The sequence below is a fragment of the Lissotriton helveticus genome, chromosome 10 (assembly GCF_964261635.1).
Source record: "Lissotriton helveticus chromosome 10, aLisHel1.1, whole genome shotgun sequence".
NCBI classification, from domain to species: Eukaryota; Metazoa; Chordata; class Amphibia; order Caudata; family Salamandridae; genus Lissotriton; species Lissotriton helveticus.
The window spans coordinates 801,316,385-801,339,493 of record NC_136071.1 but is presented as its reverse complement, the minus strand read 5'-3'; the positions used below and the strand labels follow the sequence as shown (position 1 = coordinate 801,339,493).

At 47.5% G+C, this 23,109-nt stretch overlaps 1 protein-coding gene across 7 annotated transcripts in view; it reads left to right on the top strand.

The window, feature by feature from the left end:
- Window positions 1–23,109, top strand: part of WAC (WW domain containing adaptor with coiled-coil) — a 676,706-nt gene that overhangs the window by 173,980 nt on the left and 479,617 nt on the right. For 4 of the 7 annotated variants that reach the window (XM_078663389.1, XM_078663391.1, XM_078663392.1 and 1 more), the window contains exon 7: window positions 22,391–22,702. The exons of the other annotated variants lie outside the window; for them this stretch is intronic. In XM_078663389.1, the coding sequence (XP_078519515.1) occupies window positions 22,391–22,702 (312 nt within the window). The remainder of the gene's footprint in view (window positions 1–22,390; window positions 22,703–23,109) is intronic. 7 annotated transcript variants of the gene reach the window in all.

Here is a 23,109-nt window from a genome sequence, read left to right as displayed (position 1 = left end):
TGTGCCCTCAGCACGTGCCTACTTTAAAGTAGTTTGACAATCTTTTATTCATTTGAAGTCGTAGTAGTTTGCTAGCAGTAAAATACTATGTTCGAGGCATGTGAGCTGTAGATCACATGCTTTGCATACTACTGCCATCTAGTGTTGGGTTTGAATGATAGTGTGCATGGCCATCGACCTCATTGTTAGAGGAATATTTTTCCACCATCAGGTTCAGACGTGAATTGCTGTGCTCCTGTTCGACAACGTTTCCCCAGTTCCCTTTGGTGCGCAATACACTCACCTTCGACGTTATTGTTTTCCATCGTGTAATCCCATTTTCTGCGTATCGTATTTACAAAAAAAACCAACTTTAAATCGGGTAGCTCATGGAAGGCCATCCGGCCTACCCGTGTCGGACTGCCTCGCATTTGCTGGAATAGACTCCATATAAATTATGTCCTCGTGCCACCCGAAGTTTCAGCGCACCTACTCACACAATGTGTGCAGCCTGTGCTTGTCTCCTGAACACAGAGAACAGGATTGCTCCGGTCCAACCCCGCCTCCGGACCAAGGTCGACACCAAGAACTTGTTTCCGACACCCCGTCTTCCGGCTCTGCACCGAAACATACCCCAAAGCCTTCCAGCTCAGAACACAGCCATTTCGAAATCGGGCACCGAGCCGAAACCTTCGGATTGAAGTCAGTCAGGCTCCACCCCACCCTCTTCGATGGCAAAAACGCCCTTGGATCCGAAATCCTTTGATATCCAAAACCCTGACACCCAAAACACCGGAACCGAAACAAACTGATGTGCCAGTTCCACCAAAAGAGCACCTTTTCGATGTTACGCCCTCCAAACCGGATCCAAAACAGCAGGAGCTCTATAATCACCCAACAACTGGATATATTGCCACCAAGGTCACAATAATACGCTAACTGAGACTGAAGAGACCTACCACACTCCTTTAAAAAAAAAAAAAAAAAAAATGTTGGTACTAACCCTTCTTCTCCTATTCCATCACCACCTCCTCAGTTTTAACCCTTACTAATTTCACTTGAACTCACCACCACATACACCTGTCGACCAGTATAATGGGGATGGGGCTGGGGCTAGAGACAATGAGCCAATTCCTACAGACCCCTGGATAGATTGAAACACTAATTCGCCCACAGGGAATGATCCTGATCTGTACCCTACTAATCCTTCTCCACCAGACAACAGTGTAGGATACATAGAACTGTTGGGTAGAGCTGCTAACTACAATGGGGTTCAGCTGCATAAAGAATCCCTGGAAGAGGATTTCCTTTTCAAAACGCTCAGTAGTACCAAATACTCCTCACACGCACTCCCCATGGTCTAAGGTATGATCGGCACGTGGATGACGTTTTTAATGATCCTGTCAGGTCATGTATTCTCACCCCTAGGGTAGACAGGAGGCATAAGCCGGCATTATCAGATCCAGCATACATAAAGGGGCAGTGTAAGAAAGTGGCTCTTTAGATACTGGACCAAAGTAAGGTACAGAGTCCACAGTCCACAGAGGTATGGCAGAGGCTAAAGTTAGATATAACCTTACTCTCTAAAGTGGTCGCTTGCTCCAGCAGTAAGGCAGTATCAGAGGACAATGTAAAGCATTTGTTGTACACAGTCAGCAAATGGTCTCAAACACTCAAGAACTGAACTCTAGGTCAATTGTTTTGTATATAAAAATATATAGTTACTTTATTGTAGAACCACAGTAGGTATCATATACTTTCTCAGAATGAGATGTTGCAATTGAATACTTTTAAATAGTTGACTTTTAATGGCAATAGTTAGTTGTTGCAATATGCAACACAAGTTTAAACACAATTTATCATTGAGCTCAAAGGACGTTTTTGAGTAACTGCAATAAAATCACTTTACAATAGTTTGTCTTTCTCTAGGCTGGATCCTGGATTCCGCCCTGGTGCATTTCCTGTAAACAGTTAAAAGAAATCGTTTTTTGTTACACAGGTGAATTTCAAGGAATATTTGTAAGTTTGAAAATTGGACACTTAGAAGATTTTCTGGTGAAAACCAGACAACGCATTCCTATGGAGGAAAATTGAGTTAACAGTAAATCACGGTTATCGGTCTTTGGGTAAGTACTCTGCTGGCAGAGTTAAGGTTCTGGGGGTAGACTCTGGGGTCTCCCAATGTCAGGTAAGTACAGTTGTTACACCCTCGGCGGCACAGGGGCAGCCGGGTGCAGAGTGAGTAGGCCCAATGTTATCCTATGGAGGATAGGGGACCTTCAGTTGATGGCTGCTAGTAGGCAGACCAAGCGGCTGTGGGAGCTGAGCTCCTGGTCACTTACACAGGGCAAGTGCGAAAGTAGAGTAGGGTGGTTGCTGCACTTCCAGCGGCACTCGGGCGGTTGGATGCAGGGTGCTTTTGGAACTTCGGGCGCCCAATGTTAGTCAGGAAGTTGAATAAAGGCTACAGGCTCAGGTACAGAGATTCTTCAGGTGCTACCACCACTTTGAGAGGTAAGTTGGGATCTTGGAGGGATAGGTAGACACCCAGGAGTTGGGCACAGGGGGCTGTGGGGTGCTGGGTGCAGGGGTGTCTTTGGACGTTGGGAATTCTTACCCTCAGCTGGTCACGGTTGGTGGGGTCCCTTGTTGTGAGGCTGCAGGCATTGTCTGGATCGTTGAGGAGGGTCTTTGGCCACTGGACACCTGGTCATAGTCGCCGGGGGGACGTCCTCAGGGTCTTTGTCCACTCAGGCACGGGTCGGGCTCGTCGGGTGCAGAGTTTGCTGGATCCGCGGTTCCTGGCTGGCACCAGGGGTTGTTGCTGTTTGAGCAGAACCACTGCTCATGGAAGTCCCAGTCTTTAGAAGAGCAAGGCAGGCAGGTCCTTTGGGGTTTTCGAGGCGGGGTTTAGCAGGAGCAGGTTCAAGGATCAACAGGCCGGTAGGGCGTGGGCCAAGTCAGTGTCGTCCTCTTTTTAGCAGCTGCTCGGCAGGTCTTCTTGTTTCTTGTTCTTCTTTCTTGTTTCAAATCGGAATCTGAGGAAGGAAGGTTCAGGGTGCCCCTAAATACTAGATTTAGGGGTGTTACAGGTAGGGCAAGAGCAGGGACCAATGGGTCCCTGTCTTGGTGTGAGTACACCCCCTATCCTGCCACTCTCCTGTTGGAGGGGGGCAGGAGCCTAGCTCAGATTGGGCAGGGCTTCCCATCCTTAAAATGGTGGTAGCCTTAGTTGTGCTTCACCTCGCCTCTCCCACCTGAGGGTCGGGGTTTGCAGAGGCTGGCACACCCCTTTTCCTTCATTTGTGTTTCCCACCTGTGTTCCCGCCAGAGTGGGGGTCAGAACCTGTGGGGGCCAGTTGCTGAGTACAGCAAGTGGCCTGGAGAACCTCACAAAGGCGGCATGCATTTGAAGCGTCCCCTGCCTATCCTGGGGGAGGATGCTTGGCACCTTGTCCCAGGATGCATTGTTTCAGGCCCCTGAGAGCGGCAGGCTCTCGACCCAGGGTTCCAGAAACATGTGTGGTGGTGGCAACCTCGGCAGCCACGCAGTCAGGACACTGGGAGTTGGTTAGGTTTCAGGGGGCATCTCTAAGATGCCCTCTGTCGTGCATTTGGCATTAAATCCCTCACTGGCATCAGTGCGGGTTTTACCAAATCGCTGCTAGAGCGATTCCCCTGCTGTGCTGGACAGCAATAAAAACGGATGTGGTTATGACGAGCTCAGCTCGTCATGAGCACAGGAGCACTGTACTGCACGACGAGCTGAGCTCGTCATGAGCATGGAAGGGGTTAATGTGCTGAGAAGTTTGGTACCAAACTTCTCAGTCTTCAGTGTAGCCATCATGGTGCTGTGGAGTTCGTAATGACAACCTCCCAGCATCATGTACTCTTAATGGCATCACTGCACTTACAGTACCCAGGAATGGCCCTGGGTACTGTAGGGGCACAGGGCTCATGTACCTGTGCCCACACCACTGGCATAGTGCACCCACCTAGAGGGATGACTAATGTATGCTAGGGCAGTGTGTTTTGTGGACCTGGCACACATGAATGTATGCCATTTAGACTCTTTGTGTAGTTCTGCACTAGGACACTCAACCTGCAAAGGCAGTGTGTGCGTGTCAGGGTACAGGGCCCCTAAGGGTGGCACATTAAGTGCTGCAGCCCTTAGGGCTCCACTCTGGTCACAATGCCCTGGGTACCTAGGGTACCATTTACCAGGGGCTGACATGTGGCCAGAGATGCCAATTGGGTTTTAGTTTCAATACTGTTTTAGAGAAGGAAACACAGGCCCTGGGCACCTGAATGGCAGGAGCCCAAGGCACACTCAGTCAAAGTACATCAGCAATTCAGCAAAAAGTGGGGGCATACCATGCAAGAAGATGGCACTTTCTCACAGGCAGTTACCATTGGATTGCCTGGTAGTTTCCAAAGCGTGCAAAAGGGCCAATTCCCAAACCACAGGAGATGCTCCACCCCCAGACAAATAATCGAAGATGATAGAAGCTTCGTGTAAAAGAGTAGCCTCCCAGGCAGCAAACTTTTGCTGCATCTCCAATACCCAAGCACTTTTAGCTAGGTACAACTGGGTGCATTGGGATGAAATTGAGCAGTGCTCCAATTTCTACCTGATAAGCGCAATTCTCAGACACTACCTCTACCACCTATAAAGGCAACAATCAACCCTCAACCTCTAAGGGTCTCCTCGGAGGGGGCTCCGGAGGCTGCAAGGGCAGATGTAGAGGTTCCAACAAACAGTTACTTGCCTACAAGATAGTCTGTCTTGGTGTAGAACAAAGTGAAGAGTGAAGTCGACATGGGACACATCGCTGTGTGCCATGCCTACAACGCTCTGCCCTGCTATAGATCAGTCACCCTCCTAGCTAGGTGCTCTTTATCAGTGATGAGGGTACAGGTGTATGAGCCCTATACCCCTACAGTATCTAAGCCAATTTTTAGACTTAAGTGTAGTGCTGCTATTAAGAGTATATGGTGCTGGGAGTTTGTCATTATGAACTCCACAGTCCCATTATGGCTTCACTGAAAAATGAGAAGTTTGGCACATTAAACCCACACCTAATGCCAGTGTGAGATTTAAAGAAAAATGCACACTGAAGGCATCTTCGAGATACCCCTGAATAACAAACTACCACTAGTGTCCAGGCTGAGTGACTGCTTTCAGCTGCCACCACCACACATGTTTCTGGACCCCTGGGTTGAGAGCCTGCTGCTCTCGGGGCCTGAAACATTGCACATCCTGGGACGAGGTGCTAAGCCTCCTCCCCCAGTATGAGCAGGGTCCACAAAGGGGAAGCTTCAAATTCTTGCAGCCTTTGTGAGCTTCCCCAGGCCACTTGCTGCTTTCAGCAGCTGGTCCCCACTGGTTCTGACCCCCACTTTGGGCGGGAGAACCGGTGGGAAAAACAAGTGAGGAAGAGAGGTGTGCCCACCTGTGCCAACTCCACCCTTCAGGTCGGAGAGCCGAGATGAAGCCGAACTCTGTCCCCGCCATCTTGCAGATGGGGGGAGCCAGTGAGGCGTATGCCCCCCTCACTGGAGGGTGGCATAATAGCGGCTGTACCCACCCCAAGGAAGGGACCCATTGGTCCCACCCTTTACTTACCTGTAACACCCCTAAATCTAGTATTTAGGGGGCACCCTGAACCTTGCCTCCTCAGACAAAAACTACAAGAAAAGAAGGACCAAAAAGCTGTGCAGAATCTAGCAATAGGAGGACGCCTACTGACTTGGCCACAGCCCTACTGGCCTGTTGCCACCTCGAACCTGCAGAAACGGAATTCCGGTGTGTCCTACAGCTAGCAATCTCAAGAACCACGAGGACCTGCCCTGCCTTCTAAACCAAAGACTTTGTCTCCCGTGAACACCGGATGTATTCAGCAACAGACTCCAGCTCCGGCAAAGTCCGCGAATCTGCACCCAACGCCTAATGTCCATGTGGCCCCACACCACGAGGAGACCTCCCCGGTGATCCAGACCCGAGATCCAGTGATCCCTGACCACCTTCAAGCCTCCAGCCAATGCCTTCAGCCTAAATCGGACTGTCCCCCCAACCCGGACCAGGAGCTTGTAAGAAGATCCAACCCTAAAAGGGCACCCCTGCACATGATGGCCTTGGGTGGCCCAACTGACGGTGCCTAACCAAACCCCAGCATCCCAACTTACCTCTCCAAGTGGTGGTCGCACCCAGAAGACCTTCGTCCCTGAGCCTGCAGTGTGTTTGCAAACCGGAAAAACCCCATTGAAAGCTACAGGGTGGCTGATGCCAAAACCGCACTCTGCATCCGGCTGCCCCAGTGCAGCTGAGGTGCACCTTTTGTGCTGGCTTGAACCCCCATTTATCCTGAGCTTAAGTTTAGGAGCTTTGCTCAGACAGCCCTGTGCCCTGCTCTTCTGATAGATACATCTGCCGTGTGGATTCCTCACCTTGTGAATATCCCCCTTGCGTCAGCAACATTTGGAAATTCTTTTCGTAGCCTCGCGCCGACGTGGACTTGGGCGTCATAGAGACACGGTATCGCTCGCGACTCCGCTGACGTCACCGACGCCTATAATAGGCCCACGCCAGCGTGATGACATCAGTTCCCTTTTTTCCGCGTCGTCGACGCTAACGGTTTTGGGAATCTCAGTAGCCAACTGGTACTTTGTTGCCTTTTTGTTACCATTTTCTGCTTCTTTGTATCTTGTCTCTTCGGCGATGTCGACAAAGAAGACCGGCTTCAAGCCCTGCAGAGAGTGCGGAAAAATGATGTCTATTACTGACCCGCACGAGGACTGCATCTGGTGTTTGAGCTCGGACCACGATGTGGATGGATGTTCCTCTTGTCGAAAGATGAACCCGAAGGCCCTGAGGGAAAGAGAGACCAAGCTCTTGGTAGCGAAGCTGAAGGCTGGAAAAGGAAAATCGTCGAGGTCGAAGTCAAGATCTGGGTCTCGAGAGGAGTCGTCGTAGAGGTCCGCTTCAGACCATGAAGCATAAGAAGAGGAGACATGAGTCCCATGGGTCCACTGGCTTTCAATCTAGGAGTCCCTCACTCCTATCCTCCTGCTCCATTTATGCCCTATATGCTGGCGCCGACGCCGCCATGGCAGTTTCCGGCTCCGTCTACGCCGATTTCGTCGTCACCCACTCCAGAACGGCCTCGAGAGCATCCCGCTGGGCCTTCGGATTCGATACCGACGTCGATCCCGACTCAGTCTGAGCCATTGGTGGATCCGGCTGCGAGACGTGTGAAAGAGAGGTCCAGAAGGGAGGCTCAACGCCTTTTGGAAGAGCGAAGGTATGTGGAGTCACATCCTGATATGGAGGAAGGTGAATTGGATGAGGACTTTTTTGAGGAACTGGCTGACGCTGGTAGCCAGTATTTCTCTCCGGAGTGGGAGTTGCCTTCAGGCTCTGATACACCTAAAGATGTCCAGCCTTATCATATGGTGATGAGGAAGGCAGAACTTCTACAATTAACTTTGCCAGCGGTGGACTTTAAATCCAATCTTCTCACTGAGGTTTTACATTCTCCTAGTTCTGTGGTAGAGCCATTACTTCCGTTTAATGGCGCCTTAACGGAGCCCATTTTGGAGGTGTGGAAGAAACCACTGTCAGCTCCTGCGGTACCTAAGAGTGTGGCAAGAAGGTACAGGGTTGCACCTGAAGACCCTGCTTTTATGACGTCTCATCCATCACCTGAGAGTCTTGTCATTCAAGCAGCCTGCTCCAAAAAGAATATGAGTGCCTTTCCCCAAGTACCCTGTGAAAAGGAGGCAAAGAAACAGGATCAGGTTGCTAAGAAAACCTTCTCCTCTGCAAGGGTGGCGTTGAAGTAGACTAATGCCACTTGTCTGATGGGGAGGTATGTGCATGCTCTTATGGATTCTTTGCGTATTCTAGCACCTAAAATTCCTGATGCCAACAGGAAGGATTTTGAGAAGGTAATTTCGGATGCACAGGCAGCGGCTCGCCAAGTGATACAGAGTGGTCTGGACACTGCGGACTCTGTGGCATGTATCATGGGCACTGCTGTCGCCACTAGAAGATCAGCTTGGCTGAAATCCTCAGACTTTTTGGCGGATGTTCAAGCGACTTTGCTGGATCTTCCGTTTGATGGATCTTGTCTCTTTGGGAAGAAAGCTGATACGGCCCTGGAGAGATTTAAAGACAGCAGGACGACTACTAAACCTTTAGGTCTCCAGATCAGAGGCTCTTCGACCAACAAGAGATTCAGGGGTTTCGGTCGCTTTTCCTTTTGGAATTACCGACAAGGTCAGCAGCAGCAGCAGCAGCAACAGCAGCAGCAGCAAAATTCCATGTACAGATCTTACAGGGGAAAGCAAAGAGCGCGTCCTCGTGGACGTCAAGCCTCTTCCTCCTCCACTTCCTCCAACCCTTCAGCCACAGAAAAGCAGCCCTAGATCTGCCATTCAGGATCATGTGGGTCCGGTGGGGGGTCGGCTTACCCATTTTCTACAGGATTGGGAATCGGTTACTTCAGATCTTTGGGTTCTCCCAATTACCCTCCTTGCCAAGGTTATTGCACGGAGGAACATCTGTTGCTACTTCAGGAGGAAGTGTTGACTCTGTTAAGAAAGGGTGCAATAGAGGTGGTCCCAGAGCAGGAAAGGGGTCAGGGATGCTACTCCCGGTATTTCCTGATTCCCAAGAAGGATGGCAGACTTCGTCCAATCCTGGATCTCAGGATCTTGAATCTTTATCTGAAACAAGAGAAATTCAAGATGCTCACCCTTGCTCAGGTTCTTCAAGCCCTGCTAGAAGAAGACTGGATGGTGTCGCTCGACTTCAGGATTGGGATGTGAAAGTACGCATCCTGCAAGTCGCACAGGAAGTATCTCCGTTTTATGGTGAGATCGCAACACTATCAGTTTGCTGTCCTTCCTTTTGGACTTACTACTGCGCCTAGAGTCTTCACCAAGGTGATGGCGGTGGTGGCAGCGCATCTCAGAAGGTCGGGGATTCCAGTATTCCCCTATTTGGACGACTGGCTGATCAAAGCAGAGTCGTCAGAGAGTGCTCCATCATCTGCAGGAGACAACCCAGTTGTTGTACAGGTTGGGTTTTTCGATAAATGTACCCAAGTCTCACCTGGTGCCCTCCCAGCACAACCTGTTCATAGGTGCTGTACTGGACACAACTGTATGTCGTGCATTCCCTCCTCCTCAAAGGATTCGCGACATACAGGAATTGATTCCTTTATTTGACAACGGAGCGGTCGTTCCAGTCCTGAAGGTCCTTTGTCTGCTCGGTCTGATGGCTTCCTGTATTCTGTTGGTCAACCATGCACGCTGGCACATGAGGGCACTCCAGTGGTGCCTCTGCAGGCAGTGGTATCAACACAACGGAGATCTCAGGGAGTCAGTGAGGATCTCCAGAGAAGCTGCGGCGGATCTGTCTTGGTGGGGCGTGGAAGGCAACCTGTCTCAGGGGAAGCCTTTTCATCTGCCTCCTCCGGTGGCCACAGTAATAACGGATGCATCCGCTCTAGGGTGGGGGTGCTCATCTGGGGGATCTGGAGATCAAGGGTCTTTGGTCTCCAGAGGAAAGGTTGCTTCATATCAGCCTTCTAGAATTGCGGGCGATTCGTTTGGCGCTCAAGGCCTTCCTCCCTTCTCTTTGCGGTCGGTCCAGGTCCTGACGGACAACACGACCGCGATGTGGTACATAAACAAGCAGGGAGGAGTGGGGTCTCCGTGTTTCTGCAGAGAGGCAATGCGTCTCTGGTCCTGGGTTCAGGACCATCTGATTTGTCTGTTTCCGAATCATCTGGCCGGAGTTCTGAACGTGCGTGCAGACAGTCTGTCGGCAGTTCTCAGCCGACCACGAGTGGAGGCTTCACCCGGAGGTGGTTCGTCACGTCTTTCGGACGTGGGGGACTCCTCAGGTGGACCTGTTCGCCACTCGCGAGAATGCTCACTGCCTGTCATTCTGCAGTCTCCAGTATCCGATGCAGGGAGCCTTGGGGGACGCGTTTCAGTTGAGTTGGGGAAGACAACTCCTTTACGCGTTTCCTCCCATACCTTTGATTCCTCGGGTTCTGAGGAAGATTCGCCAAGACCGGGCCCAAGTCATATTGGTCGCTCCGGATTGGCCAAGAAGGGTGTGGTATACAGATCTTCTCCACCTCTCCTCTCACCGCCGCTCCGTCTCCCTCACAGGGCAGACCTCCTCTCTCAGATGGAGGGGCAGGTTCTACACCCCCACCTCCAGACATTGCACCTTCATGCTTGGAGATTGAAAGGGGCAACCTGAATTCCTTTTCTCTCCCGCCTGACGTGGTGGATGTCATCTTGTCAGCCAGGCCTGACTCCACTAAATCCATCTATTCTTACAGATGGTCAAAATTTGTCACGCGGTGTGGGGAGAAATCTATTAACCCTTTGAGAGCCCATTTGTCTGATGTTCTCCAGTTTGCCCTCTCTCTGGCGCAGCAAGGGCTTACTGTTGCCACAGTTAAGGGCTATCTTTCTGCGTTGTCGGCATTTCTCTGCTTGCCTGACCAGCCATCTCTTTTTAAATGTCCTGTAGTTTTAAGGTTTTTGAAGGGCCTCGCAAATACGTTCCCTCCTACTCCTTTTATTGTGCCTCAGTGGAATTTAATCTTGTCTTGACCTTTTTGATGGGTGCTCCCTTTGAGCCTCTACACAAATGTCCTATGAGGCTTGACTCTTAAGACAGTCTTCCTTGTTGCAATAACCTCAGCAAGGAGGGTAAGTGAGCTTCAAGCTCTTAGTTCCAAGCCCCCATTCTTGACCATTCATGCTGATCGAATGGTTCTTAGGACCAGGGCTGCTTTTCTCCCAAAGGTGGTGACTCCTTTCCACCTTGGTCAATCCATTACCCTCCCTACCTTTTATCCTCCCCCCGCACCCTTCCAAGGAGGAGTAGAGGTTACACCGTCTGGACCCCAAAAGGGCGGTGTCTTTTTACCTGGACAGATCTAAAGACTGTCGATTGGATGACCAGCTCTTCGTTGGGTTTGCTGGCTGCAAAAGAGGAAGAGCGTCCTCTGTATAAAGATCTGCTACTCTTTGGCCGGTAAGGAACCACCAGAGGGTATAAGGGCTCATTCTACAAGAGCTAAGTCTTCAACCTCAGCATTGGCTAGAGGTGTTCCAGTAGAGGACATTTGTAGGGCGGCAACTTGGTCTTCCCTCCACACTTTCGCAAAGCATTACTGCTTAGATTCCGAAGTGAGGAGGGACGGCCACTTTGCGCGTTCTGTCCTTCAGGATTTCCTGGTTTAGAAGAGTGGATGCCCTCCTCCGGGAGTGGGGACTGCTGTGGGACTCTATTCACAAGGTGAGGAATCCACACGGCAGATGTATCTATCAGAAGAACAAGTTACTTACCTTCGGTAACGCTTTTTCTGGTAGATACAATATCTGCCTGTGGATTCCTCACTGACCCACCCGCCTCCCCCTTGTCCACTCTCCTATACCAGTATATCTGTATTGTATTTATTTTATGGTCAAGTTTGTTTTCTTACATTTGCTTCACACTGTGTGTGCTATTTTGACTATCGTGTACTGTGTATGCTATGTACATTACTACTGTCATTGGTCCGTCCGTGTGCCTCGAAGGCACGGAAAAAAGGGCAGAACTGATATCATCACGCCGGCGTGGGCCTATTCTAGTCGTCGGTGAAGTCAGCGGAGTCGCGAGCGATGCCGTGTCTCTGACGTCCAAGTCCACGTCGGCGCGAGGCTACGAAAAGAATTTCCGAATGTTGCTGACGCAAGGGGGATATTCACAAGGTGAGGAATCCACAGGCAGATATTGTATCTACCAGAAAAAGCGTTACCGAAGGTAAGTAACTTGTTCGTCAGGATCCACCAATGGGAGTTCCCCTATCCCCTATTGAATAACATTGGGGTCAGCACTGAATACTTACCTTTTAACCGGTAACACTTTTTCTCCGTAGGATAACATTGACTGTTTTTCTGTGAAAAGTTGTAAAATCTATAAAACCCTTTCAAACTGTAAATAAAAAACAAACACTTTTACATACCTGTTCACTGGAAATGACCCAGTGCAGTCATCCATGTATACTGTACTCTAAGAAAAGTTATCTGTAAAGTAATTTACTTGACATTCTACTAAAAAGGCAATACAAAGTATATGTACAGTATTTCAAAAGCACTGCATTACTAGTAGCTCTACTGTAATCAAATCAAAGTGCATATACAGTTGCAATTCAAACTGTTTACAAACTGCATTACTACTGTAAACTATTTATTGCTTATCTGTGCCAGGCTTGCTTGCTTCTAGAAAATACAATAACTAAAAGAATATTTGGTATGAATTTCAGTCTTTGAGTGTGTGATATCTTTTGCTGATTGAGTGTGTACAACAAATGCTTAACACCACCCTCTGATAAAGCCTTACTGCTCGATCACACTACCACAAATAGTGAGTAAGGTGCTATCTACGTTTACCTCTGCCTACCTTTGGGGTTCCACTGGACTCTGCGCACACTATACACATAGAATGGGATTATCAGGGGTTGTCCTAAATTGCTTTGCCTCGTTTCTAAATAACAGAACTCAAAGAATTAAGGTTAACGAGTCCTTGTCCACTACCACTCCTGTCACTTTAGCGGTCTCCCAGGGGTCCACCTTGTCACCTACTCTCTTTAACCTGTTCATGGAGCCTCTAACCAAAATTTTGAAGTTTTCAAATCTACAATACCACATGTATAAAGACAACCAACTAAACCTTAAATTCTCCTCCCCTGAGGATATCCGTCTACTCCACAAAACTCTCCCCAAAAAAATGGCTAACCAGATAGTACCTTAAACTCAACTTGCTCCAAACCGAATTCCTCTTAATTGCCCCACCAAAAAGATCCTCTACATTGAAGATTGGATGAAACAACTAACCGTTTTCAACTGCATTCCACACATTATAGATTCCACAAGATCACCAGGAACACTTGACAAGAATCTGAACATGCAAGAGCACATCCACTCAGCCACCAAGGAGCAAACTCTCAAATGAGTATTCTAAGAAAAATAAAACTCTTCCTACCCTGCGACGACCTTAAATCTGCTGTGCAAGCGCTAGTTATCCCCGTATTATAATATGGGAGTTCTACCCTATGTGGCCTGCCAAGATTTAAATTGGCTCCACTAAGGGCACCCCTTAACTCTGCTGCAAGGCTTATCACTGGATCGAAAATGTACAGCCACCCACTCCAGATCTGAAAGCACTAAACTGGCTCCCTTATGAGGCAAGGATTCAGATGAAAATTACTGGCATGACCCACAAAGCTATACACTTAAATACACCGAAGTACCTAGCTGACAAACTGGAAGTGTCCGGCGGTGGCAGATCATCTAGAAGCAGAAGCACTTTAATGTTGAAACCTCAAAAATTTCAAAAAAAGAAAACCTACAGCCGAGCCTTCTCCGGATTGGCCCCTAGAATCTGGAAATCCCTTCCCCCTGAAATCAGACTGATCCCTTCAACCACTTCATTCAAAAAAGAAGGCAAACTGCTTTTAATGAACAAATCTTTACCCTGAACCAACACACTCATTCTCTGGATACTGATCTGACCAGCTGCTCTCCAACCAGGGCTTGCACGCCGTCTAAGTACTGGTTTAGAAGTCACTGTCCCACACCTGATTGCAGCGGACATAGTCATAGATTTTCTTGTTTATCTATTTTCTACTTATTTAACTAATCTGTAAAGTGCTCTGATACCCTCTAGGGTCAAGTTCGCTCTATATAAAACTTTATAAATAAATATCTCACTTAGGCATAGTGTGTACAGAGCCAGCTTACTACAGTGTGTGTGTAAAGGTACAGGCCCTTTGGCCAAAGAGTGCCAATTGGGTTTTGTTTTCAATGCTGTTTAGGGAAAGAACATAGGCCCTGGGTACCCAAATGTTAGGCAGGGAAGTTGGGGACATAGGTGCACCTCAGTTCTCTTCACCAGGGCGCTGGGCATCTGGATGCAGCGGTGTCTTTTGTGGTCTGATTTCACATTACAGGGCCACTCGCGGTTGGGGGTGTAGGGTCTCTTTGCAGAGGCTGCAGGCGACATCGTGGACCCCTAGAGGGGTTAACCCATGGTGGACTCTGACGCTCTTGGAGACCTTGCTGGGACCAGTGGGCCACCCGGATTCACGCTGTAGGCATCTGGTGCAGTGGTGGTTCCAGGCATCGGGTTTCTTGTCCTCAGCAGGCTTAGTCTGTCTGGAGAGTTTCTATTGAACAGAGCTGCTGTTCACAGGAGATCCAGTCTTTCATGAAGGCAGTCAGTCCCCCCCAGGGTTTCTGGAGGTCACTGACTGCAGGACACGCCTACTTTTGGCGCAGGATCTCTGGAAACAGCAGACGGGCCGATAGGGCTGGGAACAAATGAATTGTTTTCTGCAGTCTCCTCTGCTGGTTGTCTTCTTTCGTCCTTCTCGTAGGTTGCGGAAATCTCTTCTTTATTCAGGACTGCCCCAAAAAAACTTTATTTAGGGGGTGTTTTAGGGTGACTACAACGTTGGTGTGCTCATCCCACGTGAAGGTGTGAGCACAATCCCTAATCCCTGATTGGGGAGTGCCCGCCATCTGCAAGATGGGGTGCACTGAAGAGTGGGCTTCACCTTGCCTCCCCCACCTGAGGGGTGGGGGTAGCAGTGGTGGGCACACCTTGTGGGCTGTGCTAATTTTTCCCGCCTGTCTTCCTACCTAAAAGGAGGGGAGACAGAAGGGGGCCTGCTCCTGATAGCAGGAGAGGCTTGGGGTTGCGTTTAAAAAGCGGCAAGGCCTTTGAAGCTCCCTTGCCCGGCACCAAATACTCTTAATGACATTACTGCACTTACAATGTCTAAGAAATGGTCTAGACATTGTAGGGATACAGGGCTCCTGCACCTGTACCCTCACCACTGGTATAGTACACCCAGCAAGAGGGGTCGCTGACCTATGCCATGGCAATGGGTTGCAGGAATGGAACACTGCGATGTGTGCCTTGTTGACTCTTCACTTTGTTCTGCACCAAAACACGCAGCCTACAATGGCTCTGTGTGTGCTTGTGTGTACGTGAAGGTACAGGGCCTCTAATGGTAGCACAATAAGTGCTGCAGCCCTTAGAGGCCTTTCCTGGCCACAGTGCCCTTGGTGCCCATTATACCTATTACAAGGGACTGACATGGCCAGAGAGGTGCCAATTGGGGTACAAGTTACAGTTTTGGGAAAGAACGCAGTCCCGTGGAACCTGATTGGCAGGGCCTCATGGCACATCAAGTAAAAGTGCATTAGTCGTCTGGCAGAAAGTGGGGGAAGGGGTTACTGCAACAGAATCCCAACCCAACTTCCGACACGTTTCTGATGTCTTATACTCTGACTATTGTAAAGAAAGTCTGAAAAAAGTTAAGGGTTGGAAATGAACAAATAAATTGCAGTTATGTAGGGCATGGATACTAAGAGAATGTATTACTAGACATAATGATTCCACTGTAGAGGATCTAAAGTCATAGATTGGAAAACACAGTAGTTTGCTACTGAGAACTGTATTTAAAGCTAGCCAGGAGAGGGCTTGTGAGACTAATAAAGCAACTTGACAGTTGGTACATTCTTTTATTGGCTGATCCAAAGGGTGCTCAGTTGAAAAGTTGTTGGGCATTTGTATAGTGCCTTATTTTATTCTAAGTTCACTGCAAAATACTTAAAACAAGGACTGGACTGATGGAAATGAGGAACTAGTAAAGAGTAAATTACTAGACATGATACAGTAATAAGGACGAAGCATTGAGTGATTTTCCCTGAAAGGTTAAATCATGAAACAGTGGTGTGTTTGGAGTAGTTGACATTACACAAATGTGGTATTTGTATAGAGCAAGCCTAATGAAGGCAGTAGAGCATTGGACTGGATCGACGTAAGAGAAAACCAGAATGTGATGATAGGAAATTATGCTGTGTTCTGAGTGAGGTGGTTACATTCTTTCAGTATCGTTCCTTTTAAGGAGTTGTGCGGAAACCTCTTTACTAAACAGAAGACTCGCAGAGATGATCCTGATCTATGTGCAGGGTGTGGAGGGATGTCCATATCCTGATTGGTTGGAATATAGTTAATTTAGCACTTTTGCCTCCATTCTGATGCTGTCATGGCTTCTGGTGTGTTTAGAGCCACCAGAGATTGTTTGCTTTCTTTTTCAGCTAGGCAGGTGTAGGTGACATTAGGTTTGTGGTTGTCCCGTGGCATGAAATGAGCAGTATAGGTAAGGTGGGCAGGTGGAGAGAATATGAAGTCAATGGAGGAGTGTGAAAGTGGGAAATCAGTGCCATCCCGGATTTGGAATTCGTTGTTCACACTTAAATAAATCAAACAAGCCCCCATTTAGATTCTGAGCAGACTTGGGAAGTGTTAACAATGTTGGTACCTACTGTACAGTTAAGAATGCTGTCTTAGCGACCTCTTCCTTGGCAACAGTCCGTACTTTCACAGAAAACTGCCTGTGTTTGAGGCATATGATCTGCAAATAGTACACTTTTGCATAGGGCGCTATCTGGTGTTAGGCTCAGATGCTTGCACCTTTTTGTTGTCTTGGAAGAAGTGTTTTGTGGTCACGAGATAGGTGACTCCTCCCTTGGACGATAGTGCGCATGGCATCAACTCATTCTTCAGATTGTTTATTTCCGCCATTGGGTTCGGATGTAACTTCTGCGCTCGGCACCATAATCTCCAAACCTTTTCGACGTGCAAACCGTCATGGAGTCGACTGTATTGTTTTCGATCGTGTTATCTTGACACGCTCCTCAAATACTCGATTCTGGTCTTCGACGTGGGCTGCCGGGCCTGTCGAGGCCGTTCAAGCCTACGGCTCAGGGTAAGGACTCCATTGCCACCAGTGTGGAGCTAAATTCCCACACAGTGACCACCACAAGGTCTGTAACCTGTGTCTCTCGCCCGACGACACATCATGGTGCAGCAGGCAGCTCCAGCACAGGTGGACATCTTCGATGAAGGCCCTGATGTCCCGGAAGAGGATTCTGAGGATCTGCAAATCCTGTCCGAAGCACACGACTCCCGACTCAGACCACCCCATCACTCCAGGTCACCGAGTGAGTAAAACTGCCCCATCCCTAATCCCACCCCCAAAAATGAAGGCACTGGTCAAGTCTTCGCCTGCTGGCCCCAGTCGCGACCAAAAACAAGCTTCAAAAGCCCCGCCCTCTGGCTCGGCTCCGAAGATAAAGGACAAGCCTTCCGGTAGCTCGGGACCGAGCAAACCGCATATCACTGTCCCACAGGCGCCATCTGCACCGAAGCACGGAGCACAACCTACTCCCAAACAAAACCTGGGCACCTACCACCCCTGTGCTGAAGGAAAAGGCATTGGATTCGGAACCAAAAAAGATTTCCGCCTCCACATCGAAGCCAAAGGACCAAAAAACACCTTCCAAGGCTCTGGAACAGAAATCCAAACCTTGCTCAGACCCGAAAAATCGGCACCAAAAGTATCTACAGAAGAGGGAGAACTTTTTCGACCGCATCCTATTGATCCAAAACAAAAAATACTCCACATAGACCCTAAAACAGGACATGTGTCTACTGTTCCACACAACAAAAGGAAATTGGACACCCCAGGCAGTCCTGCAGTGCCTGTAAAGAAGGCCGGTGCTACTTCACCTTTTCAACCCTCCTATACTTTCACCATACTCACCACTACCACCCGGTGATGATGATTTATTGGAAGCGGGGGACACAACACTGACCCTTTTGATGACTCTGATAACGATAGACGTCTCACAGGATGATTGGAACGATTATGACCACCCAGTAGATTCTCCAGGCCTCCCTAATCCTCATGCATATCCAACAAAGCCATCTCCCCCAGAGGACAATATTGGTTTTAATCAGCTTGTAAATAGGGTGGCACAGTACCATGGTGTCCCAATGCATTCAGACCCCACAGAGGAGGACTTTTTATTAGACACCTTTGAACAGTCACTAAAGACTGTACAAACACTGCCAATGTTGAAAGGTCTCATTAAACTTGCCCCCGACATATTCACGGACCCTGTTAGGACTAGAATTCTCAATCCAAGAATTGACTAAATATATAAACCCGCTCCCAGTGATCCCGCCTACATCAAAGGTCAACTCCCTTTAGATTCCCTAGTGGTAACTAACGCTACTAAACGAGCCAACTCTCAAACCTCCGGTGATGCACCACCTCCGGACAAGCTGTCTAAATTATTAGATGCTTCTGGCAAACGAGTGGCTGCCCCAGCTGCTAATAACTGGCGGATAGTCGACACACAAGCAATACTTACTAGGTATGATAGGGCTCACAATGACCAACGAGAAACCCTGTTGCAACATTTACCTGATCAATATAAGACCAAGGCCAATGATTTAATTCAAGAGGGGAAATTAATAACTAATGCATCAATCAAATGTGCCTTTGATGCAGCAGACACCGCCTCTAGGGCCATTAACACTAGTGTGTTACTCAGACGACATGCCTGGTTACACATCTCTGGCTTCAAACAGGAGATACAAACAACTATCCTCAATCAGCCGTTCAATCAGCAATACCTTTTTGGACCGGCTGTAGACACCACTCTAGAAAAAATGAAAAAGGACACAGACTGCTAAATCCAGGGGAGCATTGCAGTCTCCATCCCCACGTGGTTCCTTTCGATGCTCCTTCTTTAGGGGAGCATCCAAAAACATCAATTGACACTGCTTCATACAAAAACAGCACACAAACATCCCCAACAGGGGATATTTTAGAGGTGCATACAGGGGAAATAACAACAAAGGGAGAGGTAGAGGTAACAACAAAACTCGACCTCCCCCATTAATAAGCAGGGACTTCCCTCCACACCATTCCACTCCAGTCGGAGGTAGACTATCACAGTTCCTACCTGTCTGGAATTTCATCACTACAGACAAATGGGTAAGACAAATTATCCAATATGGTTACTGCCTGGAACTTAATGCTACTCCACCCAACATACCACCCAAACAGCGCTCAATGTCCGGGGAACATATAACACTCCTCAAACAAGGGTCTCTCTCACTGCTTCAAAAACAATCAATAGAACCAGTTCCTATAGAACATCATGGAACAGGGGTTTACTCCTTGTATTTCCTAATCCCCCAAAAAGACGGGAGCCTAAGGCCAATACTGGACCTCAGACCTCTCGATTTGTACATACAATCAGATCCTTTAAACATGATCACTCTTCAGCAGGTTCTTCCACTGCTTCAACAAGTCGACTTCCTTGCCACACTAGATCTCAAGGAAGCCTACTTCCACATTCCCATACACCCTGCTCACAGAAAATACCTGAGGTTCACAGTAGACGGCCAACACTATCCGTTCGAGGTCCTTCCATTTGGGGTGACCACAGCACCCAGGGTTATTACAAAGTGCCTTGCAGTAGTAGCTGACGAAAAGGTAATGGGTAACCCAATTGACCCTTGTAGGTATGGGCAATGAACAATTCAGAGTAAGGGAAAACTACAAGGGATTTTATTTGTTTACTTAGTTGAATTAATTTGCTAGCATCAGTCAATAGAGTTCGTTCTCAAGAATCTAACTCAAATGTAACCAAAGGATAACAGTACAATTTCTTTCAATAAGGAAAACATTCAATGACAAAAGCACAGGAATGAAAAAAGTAAAAGAAGCGCACGGAACAATAATTATATCTGAAAAGGTATTTATATTGAGTTAATCAAAAGATTTGTTTCACGGGGAATCAAAAACATATAAATGTGAGCAAAGCAAGTTCTGCACAGATGTATGCGTAAGTCAACAGATCAGTACATAACAATTCATCAACTCCTTTCTTTGGTACAGTGTAACAAAGTCCATTCATGAACAAAGGTATACTCTTGAAGCGATATTAAGCTTTGGAGATGATGATTTGGGACAGCTGCACACATCGCTCTCTGCAGTGGTGGAACACACAAAACCTTTCCTTAGGGCGGCCGTTCCTAGAGCCGATTCCACGAATAGTGCTAACAGACGCATCACTCACTGGCTGGGGAGCCATCTCCTAAACAATACAATACAGGGCAGGTGGACCACTCAACAAAAAGTGCTTCACATCAATCATCTAGAACTACTGGCAATATTGCTAGCCATAAAGTCATTCCAAGTACATCATTTGAACAAGACTGTTTTAGTTCGGACGGACAATATGACCGCAATATATTACATACAAAAGCAAGGAGGAACACATTCTCTGCACCTCTCGCCTAGCAAAAAGCATATGGATATGGGCCATTCCACAAAACTCATATCTCCTGGCGGAACATCTTCCAGGAGTAAGCAATCAGATAGAGGATCTGTTAAGTCGTCAGATTTAACAAATACACGAATGGGAACTTCATCCACAAGTTCTTCAACCTTTCTTTTAAATGTGGGGCCAACCAGACATAGATCTGTACGCCACACACGCAAGTGCAAAATTCCCAACCTTCGCTGCCAGTTTCCCACACCCGTTGTCCAAAGGCAATGCGATATGGATGAGCTGGTCAGGCAGATTTGCGTGCGCTTTTCCGCCACTCCCACTCATTCCACCAGTAGTACGCAAGCTCAAACAGTCTTTCAACATGATCCTAGTTGCTCCCACATGGGCACGTCAACCATGGTTCACACGACTACTATTACTAGTCCCTCATCAAGAATTATGACTTTCCCCAAAGCTGCTGACGCAGAACCATGGAGAAATAAGGCACCCAGATTCAGCTCAACTGAATTTAGCGATCTGGCTCCTGAAGTCTTAGAGTTCGGTTACCAGAACCTCCCACCGGACTGTATGAATATTAAGGAAGCCAGACGCCCCACTAATAGAGCTTGCTATGGAGCCAAATGGAAAAGATTTGTTATTTACTGCAAAAGCAACAAAATTGACACATTAGATGCTTAAATACAAAACATTATTTGCTATTTGCTACATCTACAAAGATGCAATCTTGCATACTCATTAATCAAATTACATCTCACTGCCCTTGCTGCCTACTTACAAAACAGACATTTGTCATTGTTTCGAGTACCTGCTATCAAAGCCTTCATGGAAGGCCTTAAAAGGATAATTCCACCCAGACTGCCACCATCTCCAGCGTGGAACCTAAACATTGTTCTTACTCGACTTATGGGTTCCCCATTTGAGCCTTTGCACAAATGCAAATTACAATTACTTACATGGAAAGTAGCATTTCTTGTCGCAATCACCTCTTAGGAGAGTAAGTGAGATTCAGGCTTTAACCATACAAGAACCATTTTTACAAATCCATCTAAGCAAAGTGGTTCTTAGGATCCAAAATGTATTCCAAAGGTAATTTCTGCTTTCCATCTTAATCAATCAGTAGAATTACCAGTGTTTTTCCGAAACCCTGCTTAGGTAGCAGAGAGAGGTCTTCACACGCTCTACATAAAAAGAGCTTTACTTTATTACATAGACAGGACTAAACCCTTTAGAAAAACAAAACAACTGTTTGTAGCTTCCTCTCCACCTCATAAAGGCAACCCCGTATCCAAAGCTGGAATTGCCAGGTGGATAGTCCAATGTATTCAAATGTGCTATCAAAAAGCAAAACACAATTTAACAATTCCCCCTAGATCCCATTAAACACGCAAACTAGGGGCTTCCGAGGCATTCTTAGGGAACATTCCCATAGAAGACATTTGTAAGGCAGCAACTTGGTCTACTACTTACAAACCTTCACCAAACACTATTGTGTTGACGTGCAGACCAAGCAACAAGCTTCTGTGTCAAGCTGTTCTTAAGACACTTTTTCAAACTACTGGAACAAATACAGGTGACCACTACTAAGGGAGACACTGCTGTAAAAAAGTCTGTGCAAAAGTTTACTATCTGCAGCTCATATGCCTCGAACGGAAAATGCTGCTTACCAGTATGCATCCTTACTTGGCATGTAGAGCTGCAGAGTAGTACCCGCCTCCCCTGGACCTGTATCTGTTCCAGCTTTTATCTTAATTAGATACACTTACATGGACATCTATTCTATTTCGTGCAAACTCCATTTCCCTTCATGGCGAAAAACAATCCGAAGATGGAGTCGCTACCCATGCGCACTATCTTCCAAGGGATGAGTCCCCTATTTCGTGACCGCAAAAGACTTCCTACAAGACAACAAGAAGGTGCAGGCATCTGAGCCCAACACCAGATGGCGATCTATGCAAAAGTGTACTACTATGCAGCCCTACATGCCAAGAACAGATGCATACTGGTAAGTAGCATTTTCCTTGTGATTGCCTGAATCCCCATGCAAAAGATCTGTGGTGGGAGGTGTTGGTCTTAGTGTCAGATTGACGCACAATAAATCTGTTAAATGGAGTGTAATTATGCAATGAAATCTTTTTTCTTGTTTTTTTTATACTGTTGTGAATGGTACTTCCAGTGGAGGAGAAGCATTCCGGTGAAGCCAGTGGTATGCTCCCACAAAATATATTATCTCAAACAAGTCGGCACAATGACAGAGACTACAGATTACCAAGAGCAGAGACTCCAAGTAATATCGCCACAGCACAACACTCCATCAAACCAGTTGTTCATTCAACTGCTACTACCCCAAGCACTGCTCCTCCTAATCCTTTTGCTGTACAATCTGATCATCAGCCAAAGAAATCATTTGATGCAAATGGAGCAGCTTCTGTACCGAAAGTTCCTGCTCCAACGTCTTCTATGTCTATGCAGAAAACAGAGAGGAAAGGTATGTATCTTAGGCTAACTGCTTGGTTTTTGAAAATGTTTAACTTTATTATTAAAAGTTTTTTTTCTAGGAGAACCACACCTGCTGATGGCACCATGTACATTTTAATTGATCACTTCGTTGAGTGTCTTGTGATGGTAATGATGGTTGTTTCATTGGAAATTTTTGCTGTTGCCCTTAGGGGATCCTCTTTAGTTCCGCAGGCCCTAGATAGTAGGGGTACTTGTAGGAAGCTGGCTTTTTATATATTATACCAAAATGAGGTATAGTGTGCACAGAGTCCAGTGGACCCCAAAGGTAGGCAGAGGTAAAAGTAGGTAGCACCTTACTCTCTATTTGTGGTAATGTGGGCGAGCAGTAAGGCTTTATCAGAGGGTAGTGTTAAGCATTTGTTGTACAACCTTAAT